The sequence below is a fragment of the Notolepis coatsorum genome (assembly GCF_963971535.1).
Source record: "Notolepis coatsorum genome assembly, chromosome: 9".
NCBI classification, from domain to species: Eukaryota; Metazoa; Chordata; class Actinopteri; order Aulopiformes; family Paralepididae; genus Notolepis; species Notolepis coatsorum.
The window spans coordinates 117,538,613-117,548,045 of NC_140173.1; the positions used below are offsets into that span (position 1 = coordinate 117,538,613).

A 9,433-nucleotide genomic window follows, 5' to 3' on the forward strand; every position below is an offset into this window, starting at 1 on the left:
CTCGAGAAAAGAGAAGTGGAAGATAGCGTGTCCCTACTGTGAGAAAGAACACTGGCTGTCACAATGTGACCTATTCACAAAGATGAATGCAGAAGAAGTGAGTCAATGGATAAAGTCCAACAGGCGCTGTTATCAATGTGCGCGGCCACACATGGCAGCCGAATGCCGCCTAAAGAAAAGGTGCAGCCGGTGCGATGGAGCCCATCTAGATATACTACACGAAAGTAACGGAAGACGGCCTCCACCTGCACCACGGAGCGGCACCAAGGCAAGTGTCATGTACATTGACCCCGCCAGCAGCAGCGGCGCCCAAGTGCTCTTAAAGGTAGTCCGTGTGACATTGAGCTACCAAGATAAAGTCATGGACACTTACGCCGTCCTTGACGACGGGTCAGAGAAGACCCTTCTGCTCGCGTCCGCTGCGGCCCAGCTGGGACTGCGGGGGAGCAAGAACGAAATGACGATTCGGACAATAAGAAGAGATTTAAAGACGATAAAGGGCGAGAATGTCTCCTTCACTATCGCAGCAAACGGGCAGCCAGAGCGACGGTACAAGATTACAAATGCTTTCACCAGCCAAGAAATAGGACTATCGCAGTACACCTACCCTGTCACCAAGTTGATGGATAAATATGTGCACCTGCGCCAATTACCTATCCCGCTCATAGACGGCGCTACCCCGACCCTGCTGATAGGCTCCGACCATGCAGAACTCATAGTCCCGATTGACCGGGTCCATACAGGACCCCGAGGCTGCCCTGCAGCAGTCGAGACCCGCCTAGGGTGGACCCTACAAGGCCCCCTCGCTAAATCTCTCAACCGAACAGCAGCCACTAGCTGCCTCCACTCCAGAACGACAGAAGAAGACACCACTCTCCTGCAGCATGTCGAGAGGCTATGGACACTAGAGACAATGCCCTTTAAGAACGAAAAGAAAGATATTCGTTCTAAAGAAGACATTTACGCCATCAACCTACTCGAGCAGGGGACGAAGAGAGTCACAGTCGGCGGAGTGATGAGATACGCAACTCCACTCCTGAGGCGAGAGGGAATGCCCACCTTTCACGCAAAGAAAGACGCCACGGAGCGCTATCTATTGAACATGGAGCGGCGCCTAGCCAAAGACCCCGCTCAAGAGAGTGTGTACCGCGCTGAGATTGAGAAGCTAATCACAGCGGGACACGTAACAAAGATTGACATTAAAGAGGCCGATCACACGACCGAATCATGGTACGTGCCGCATCACAAGGTCCATCACAACGGCAAGGATCGCATTGTGTTTAACTGCAGCTACCAGATCGGATCCCAAAATCTGAATAAAGAGCTCTTGCCCGGCCCCACACTCGGCCCCTCCCTACTAGGCGTGCTACTGCGCTTCCGCCAGGACAAGGTGGCTATCAGCGGGGATATCAAAGGGATGTTCCTGCAGGTGAGACTAGTAGAGGAGGACAAGCCCCTGCTGCGGTTCCTATGGAGAGAGAGGATCGGAGATGAGAACCCAGCCATCTACCAGTGGGAAGTACTCCCCTTCGGAACCACATGCAGCCCGTGCTGTGCTACATTTGCACTACAGAAACACGTCACAGAGGACCCAACAGCAGATGAAGAGGTCCAACACAGTGTGAAGAACAGTTTCTACGTGGACAACTGTTTACAAAGCGTTTCGACTCAAGAAGAAGCCGAGGCTCTCCTAATCAAGTTACGCGCCTCCCTGATCAAAGGCGGCTTTGATCTCAGGCAGTGGGCCAGCAGTGACCCGCACGTATTGCGCAGCCTCTCCCCCGTGGACAAGGCTGCCAGCAGCGAAACCTGGATGGCGACCATCCCAGGAGAAGCCCAAGAAATGACACTAGGACTAGTCTGGCGCTTCAAAACAGACTCGCTCCACTATAGACACAAACCCTTGGCTCCAGAGCAGGGAAGGTCGACGGCGATACCGACCACCAGACGGAGTGTGTACAGAACACTCGCCAGACAATATGACCCGTTGGGATGTATTCTACCTTACACCACCAGGGCAAAGATGATTGTACGAGCACTATGGGACAAGGACCAGGGCTGGGACGACCCAATACCCGCACACCTTGCCTCAACATGGAGAGAGTGGGAGACGGAACTCTGCTCACTCCCAGGCGTCAATATACGCCGCAGCTACTTCCCATCCACAGTGAGGCCAGAGACATGCGAGATTGATCTACACGTCTTCAGCGACGCCTCCGAAGTAGCCTATGGATCGGTGGCCTACTTGCGTGCCCAAGAGAAGGGAGGAAAGATAGACACTGCTTTCATCCTGGCCCGCTCAAGAATAGCCCCACGTAAGCAACAATCTATCCCACGTCTAGAGCTCTGCGCAGCCATAGCAGGAGCGCATCTAGCCACGTTAATCCAACGTGAACTCACCATTCCGGTGCACAGAACAATCTTGTGGTCAGATTCCACGACAGTACTCACATGGATCAAGTCTGATTCATGCAGATACAAAGTCTTCGTGGGAGTCAGAGTCACCGAGATTCAAGAGCTAACAGAAGCAGCGAGCTGGCGGTATGTGGACACCAAACACAACCCAGCTGACGTCATCACCCGGGGAATGTCTCTGGATGACCTAACCCGTCGCAACATCTACAGTGACGGACCAGAATTCCTCAAGCTCCCGGAACAAGAGTGGCCTACGCCCACCCCACGGGAAGCAAGTAACGAGGAGGCTGAGAACAAGAAACCTATGTTCTGTGGACTGAGCACAGTCGCCTCCACAGACCCCAACATAGATGACTGCATTACCCTAGCGAGTGCGCAGCAAAGAACATTCCTGCGGCACCACCCAGAGATTCAGTCCACCACTGACATGTCAGCAGCTGACTACGAAGAAGCAGAACTTCTTCTACTACGACGAGCCCAGAGAGACTCGTTCCCCGATGAGCTAGACTGTCTACAGGGAGGAAACCCCGTCCCATCAGACAGCAGACTGATTCACCTGGCACCAGAGAGTGACGCCCATAATCTCATCAGAGTGGGTGGTCGCCTGCGGAGAGCCCCCGATCTACCGGATGATATTAAGTACCCGATCGTCTTGAACAGCCGACACAAGGTCACAGAGCTGATCATAAAGAAATACGACGAGGATGTACACCACGCAGGAGCAGAGAGAGTCTTCGCGGAGATCAGACGTCGTTATTGGATACTGCAAGGCAGAGAAGCAGTACGGCGCTTCCAGCGAACCTGTCTAGACTGCCGTAAGTGGCGCGCGCAGCCCAGCATACCACGGATGGCTGACTTACCCCCCTGTCGCCTCCGAATCGGCGACAAGCCATTCCACTCCACAGGCATGGACTGCTTTGGCCCGTTGTATATAAAGAGAGGAAGAGGCACCGAGAAGCGGTGGGGTATTGTATTCAAATGCATGACCACCAGAGCGATACATATCGAGCTCCTTCTGACCATGAGCACAGACTCATTCCTTATGGCCTTCCGAAGATTCACATCACGGAAAGGAAAACCGTCTACATTGTTGTCTGATCACGGGACCAACTTCAAAGGCGGAGAAAGAGAGCTGAGAGAGAGCTTCCAAGCTATGGGCCCAGAACTTAAGACCCACCTCGCTCCATCCCAGATTGACTTCCAGTTTAATCCCCCGAACGCACCCCACTTCGGTGGAACCTGGGAACGAGAAGTACGTTCTATAAAGACAGCCCTGTACGCCGTGCTTGGGGCCCAGACTGTGGCGGAGGAAGTCCTAATGACAGTCCTCACGGAGATCGAGGGAGTATTGAACTCAAAGCCCCTCGGTTACGTCTCCAGTGATGTAGCAGATGTCGACCCAGTCACCCCCAACACACTCCTAATGGGGCGGCTGGACCCCGCGCTACCCCAGACAATGTACAGGCCTGAAGAAGCAAACGGCCGAAGAATGTGGAGGTACAGTCAAGTACTAGCTGACAAGTTTTGGAGCAGCTTCCTACTCCACTACCTACCGTCTCTACAGACCCGCCAGAAGTGGGTAAAAGAGAGAGACAATTTGACAGAAGGAACAGTCGTCATGATTATTGACCAGTCACTACCCAGAGCTATGTGGCCGGCTGGCCGCGTAAGCAAAGTGATCACCGGTGCCGATGGCAAGGTCCGAGCAGCTGAAGTACTCGTCCAAGGGCGCACTTACACACGTCCCGTGGCGAGGCTCATAGAACTGCCCCGACTCCCAGATACTATCGATGATGACCATGACCCCATGACTTTGTGAGTTGACTGACCCTTACAGCGGACCTTGAGTGGTAGACAGTGCGGTTAATCTGTCTCTGCTTAGCTAATTAGGTGGGACTAATTAGGGGGCGGCTGTAGTGAAGGATCAGATTAAACCGAATATATATATTTATTTATATATATATATTTAATTGTATTTGTATATCGTTTGATATCCCCTGTATATTCCTTGTACAATATGCACTGAATATCCCTTTAGTCTACTAAACAGCCCATAATAGTTTCATTCTACCATTGGACAAGAACCTGGCGCCAGGTTGCCATACCCCTAGGTCCAAGTTCAATCGTGCCACCCAACATGTCGTGGCAAGCCCCGGTTCCGCGCAGGAATATGTCGGGCGAAATACGAATGGTACTATTTGTTCATAGCGCATATATATATGGCGCAAGTAAAGTAGAACTTCCTTTTAGTCCAGTTCTTTACCCTCCAACAGAGTGACAGACGCGAAGCCTCACCCACGACGCACGTGTGGTGTAGTAAGGCCTACTTGGCCCCAGAATAGGCATTGAGATATCGTGTAGATTAATAGTTGGATAGTCATAGTTTGGCACTATACCGTCGAGTTGGACGTATTCTATTAAGCTAATAATAGTCTATTTATGTATGGTGCATCGTTCGGTTAGAGTTCTAAAGTTATCAGTACCCCCATCGTTCCTGACGTTATCTGGACGCTTAACCAGGCTGGGCAGACCCCTAGTGGTGCTTGCATCCGAGGAGCTCCGGGCCAGGGCGACTGGACCTGTATATTAGATTACTCTACCCGGACGACGGCGAGCCTTCCACGGCTTGGATTATGCTTTGGGTGCTTTGATTATTCCATGGATAAAGGCCAACACTGCGGAGTGTTGGAACTACCCCCCGGAGAGGACTCCAGGTGAGACGGCGCTCTACACCAGTGAGGTCGCCTCACGTCTCTCCGTTGTGGACCGGCAGCTACCGTCCACCAGAGGGTCCAGCTGTATTCGTCTGCGGACCGAGGTTCTGTGGGCACCGTGTTCAAGACTTTGAATTCTCCCAAGAAACCGTCGGCCAGATGGGATACCGCCAGCGGCTTCTCTAACCCCCCCCTCCTACTGTCTTACAACCAGCGGGACCCCCCCCCCCCTTAGTGTATCCAGCTATAATCATTTAAGTACCATCGCTATAGTTTCCTAAATATTCCAGGTTGTATACTTACTCCCTGCGTAACCAGAGATTGGACATTCAATGTTGATTTACCTACGAATACTCATTTGCCATACAAGTGCATATTTCAAATCATAAGTGTAAACAAGTGAACGTTGTATATACCTTTTGCTATATTAAATATTCGATTTGTACATTTGTGTGGATTCGTTTCATCAGGTGGGAAAGTGTTCATCATACTTATATCATGTACTGGATGGCCAGAAGTTAAAGTACAAGAGGTAGTGGTATTAAATACCATATCTAACAATACAGTCAGGGAATTGTACCCCTCAGTTACAGTCAGGGTAGTGTATTATTCTCTATAAGGTCAGAGTAGTGTATTATTCTCTATAAGGTCAGAGTAGTGTATTATTCTCTATAAGGTCAGAGTAGTGTATTATTCTCTATAAGGTCAGAGTAGTGTATTATTCTCTATAGGGTCAGAGTAGTGTATTATTATCTATAGGGTCAGGGTAGTGTATTATTCTCTATAGGGTCAGGGTAGTGTATTATTCTCTATAATGTCAGGGTAGTGTATTATTCTCTATAGGGTCAGAGTAGTGTATTATTCTCTATAGGGTCAGGGTAGTGTATTATTCTCTATAATGTCAGGGTAGTGTATTATTCTCTATAGGGTCAGAGTTGGTATATTATTCTCTACAGGGTCAGGGTTAGTGTATTCTTCTCTATAGGGTCAGAGTTGGTATATTATTCCCTATAGGGCCATGGTTAGGTTAGGTTTACTTTATTTGATCAAAGGGGACAGCGTACATTAATAAAACATTTTACAGATGTAAATGCACCCAATCTTTGCCAAAAGGCATATTTCCATTGGCAGTCCCCCTGCCAGAAGGTACAGGCTAAAAATCCTGTGTGAAAAAGGGTTAGCAATAAAAACAGAATAAAATCAAGATAAATAACATTAGAATAAAAACACAACAAAAGCACATAGACATACGATAGGGATACAGGTCACAATACAGTCATGGACACAAGGACAGAGCACATCATGACATATTAAAAGACCCAGACATAGACAAACGCACCATATCCACATACAGACACCTCAGTGTATTCTTGTATGGTTAGTGTATTCTTCTCTATAGGGTCAGTGTATTATTATTTATATAGGGTCAGGGATCAGGGTCTCTTACTTGTGTGAGTAACAGGAAGTCGTTGAACAGGAAGCCATACAGCTCCTTGCTGCTCTTGGCTTTAAACAGCTTCCCACTGTGGAGGAACTTCCTTGGACCAAGACAGTTGGTCACTGAGTTAAAGACTAGTTGCTAGAGGAGAGAGAGAGAGATAGAGATCTTTGTGAATCTGATCTTTGTGAATGATTGTACACGTTTTAATGAAAGGTTTGATGATGAATCTGCCTCTACTCTGTGTGTGTGTGTGTTACTTACCTCTGACAGTCCTTCACACTGGACGTGGGCCTGGATCCACTCCAACCGATCAGAGTTCTCCTTCTCTCTCACTCCTTCATTCACCTACACACACACACACACACACACACACACACACACACACACACACACACACACACACACACACACACACACACACACACACACACACACACACACACACACACACACACACACACACACACACACACACACACACACACACACACTCTAAGACCTGAGCTCTTAGATGCATCCACATATCATGGTCTTTAATTTTACATTTTAAACACATCTAGATAAAAACAGATTTTTTTGGTAGCACTTTATAATAACACCCCAACATTTGTAACATGTGATGAAAAAGTAAACAAATAATTAACTGTATTAGACACTTGTTAATGATGAATAGGCTTCACTTTAGATTGGCCCCCACGATAGCATCTGCAAATGATTTATAGATGTTTTATGAATGTCTTAACAAATCATTTGTTGAACATGAAAAATAAATGGAGATACACTATAGTCGTTTTTTCATATCCATTTTTCAAAGCATCTACAAATGTGTTAAATAAACAACATTATTTAATGATGAACAAATCAAGTACAAACAATGTTGATAATGAGTTATAAATAATGTAGAACTAATCTGTAAATGTTATACAAATATAGTTATAAATGGTTTAATAATCATTTATGAATGTATATAAATGGTTTGTTCATGATTAGTTCATTATCCACTAATGTGTTATAAATAGGGATGCTCGATATTGGCTTTTTTACCGATACCGATATTCCGATATTGTCCAACTCTTAATTTCCGATACCGATATCAACCGATATCAACCGATACCGATATATGCAGGGTTTCCCCCCCCCAAAAAACGGAATAATTTCAGGTAACTAATAATTTCACTGGATATATATATAACAAATATTGTTATTGTTTTTTTTTTTTTTTTTACCGATACCGATATTTTCCGATATCACATTTTACTGCCGATATCGGCCGATAATATTGGTCGGCCGATAATATCGGACATCCCTAGTTATAAATACTTTGTAAATGGTATACAAATATAGTTATAAATGATTTGATAATCATTTATGAATGTATATAAATGGTTTGTTCATGATTAGTTCATTATCTACAAATACCTTATAAATGTATTATAACAGGGTGTTATTATAAAGTGCTACCGATTTTTTTAATCTAGATAAAAACATCCATTAAATGTGATATGAGTGTGTAGCATGTGTGTGTGTGTGTGTGTGTCTGTGTCTGTGTGTGTGTGTGTGTGTGTCTGTGTGTGTGTGTGTGTGTGTGTGTGTTTATACCTGCGAGCAGAGCTCCTCAGCTTTCTCCAGAGCAGCTTTCAGATGGCTGTGATCAGGATGAGACTCTGGTGTGTTCTCTAATATCTACAGATAGATAGATTTATGAATGGTTAGAATAATAAATAACAGATGCGATGCAGGGATGCTATCCTTATGAGTAGAAGCTGCTAGCGTTAGTCATCTCGTAAGTTTATTGTTGGGTTGCTAAGCTGTTAGCATTAGCTAGCAAGTTTAGCCAGTTAACACTGGGTGATTGACAGCTTGTTTCCGAATACACTCTGAATAGCTCCGACTTGAGATTTAATATTTTTTTCACTTTTTTGTTTATTATAATTTTTTGAGGACATACAAGTCAAAGTATATGCATTATTGTATTGTCATTGTCCACATATACACATATATAAAAATAGTATATCATATATATAACACATGTTCAAGTACCCAAACACGCTTCTCCAATGTATATATATCAAATATTATCGTTCACACAGATGAATGCAAGCAAGCAGCACGAGAATTGCTATTCTGGAATAGTATGGAACTGTACTTCATCCACAAGCACAAGGAATGAATCCCACGTTTTCTTGAACATGGATGAAGAACCTCTCAGAGTACATCTTATCTTTTCTAATTTGATTGTTGATTGTTGAGTCAGTCTGCATGTTGAGTCAGTCTGCATGTTGAGTCAGTCTGCATGTTGAGTCAGTCTGGAGGTCGAGTCAGTCTGCATGTTGAGTCAGTCTGGAGGTTCAGACAGACAAACAAGTAGTAACTAATAACCATGGTGACATACAGACAGGTGGTAACCATCATACCTAAATAGGCCTTTTCTCTTTTCTTCTTCTCTGTCTCAATGAAGAGTTCTGTCAGAGGTTTGTTCAGATGTATATAAGGAGGTATAAAAGTTTTTAAATTCTTCATTAATTAGCTTGGGATCCGTAGTTAAACCAGTGGGTGTCTGGATTTGAGGGATCTGATGTGAGGCAGAGGCCTGTCGTAACTTATGGGCCAGTAGTTTATTAGACTTGTCTCCATGCTCATAGTAAGCCTGTCTGGATTTAATCATTAGATCCTCCACATAAGCAGAGGAGAGGACATCAAATTTACATCAGTAAAGATGCTGAAATCTCAGGGGTCTTATTGGTTGATCTATTATCTATCTATCTTATTGAATAAATCTATTTGGTTGTGTATGAAATTAACAAAATTTTCATTTGACAATAAACGGCAATTTAGGCACCAGGGAGGTGGCGAGTTGTCATAT

At 45.6% G+C, this 9,433-nt stretch overlaps 1 protein-coding gene across 1 annotated transcript in view; it reads right to left on the minus strand.

Moving 5' to 3' along the window:
* itsn1 (intersectin 1 (SH3 domain protein)) overlaps positions 1-9,433 on the minus strand; it is a gene marked incomplete at its 3' end in the record, with an annotated part of 256,540 nt that overhangs the window by 10,026 nt on the left and 237,081 nt on the right. The window contains exons 37-39 of the mRNA XM_084321474.1: positions 8,170-8,253; positions 6,832-6,915; positions 6,577-6,708 (exon numbers count right to left, since the gene is read on the minus strand). Coding sequence (XP_084177600.1) covers positions 6,577-6,708; positions 6,832-6,915; positions 8,170-8,253 — 300 coding nt within the window. The remainder of the gene's footprint in view (positions 1-6,576; positions 6,709-6,831; positions 6,916-8,169; positions 8,254-9,433) is intronic.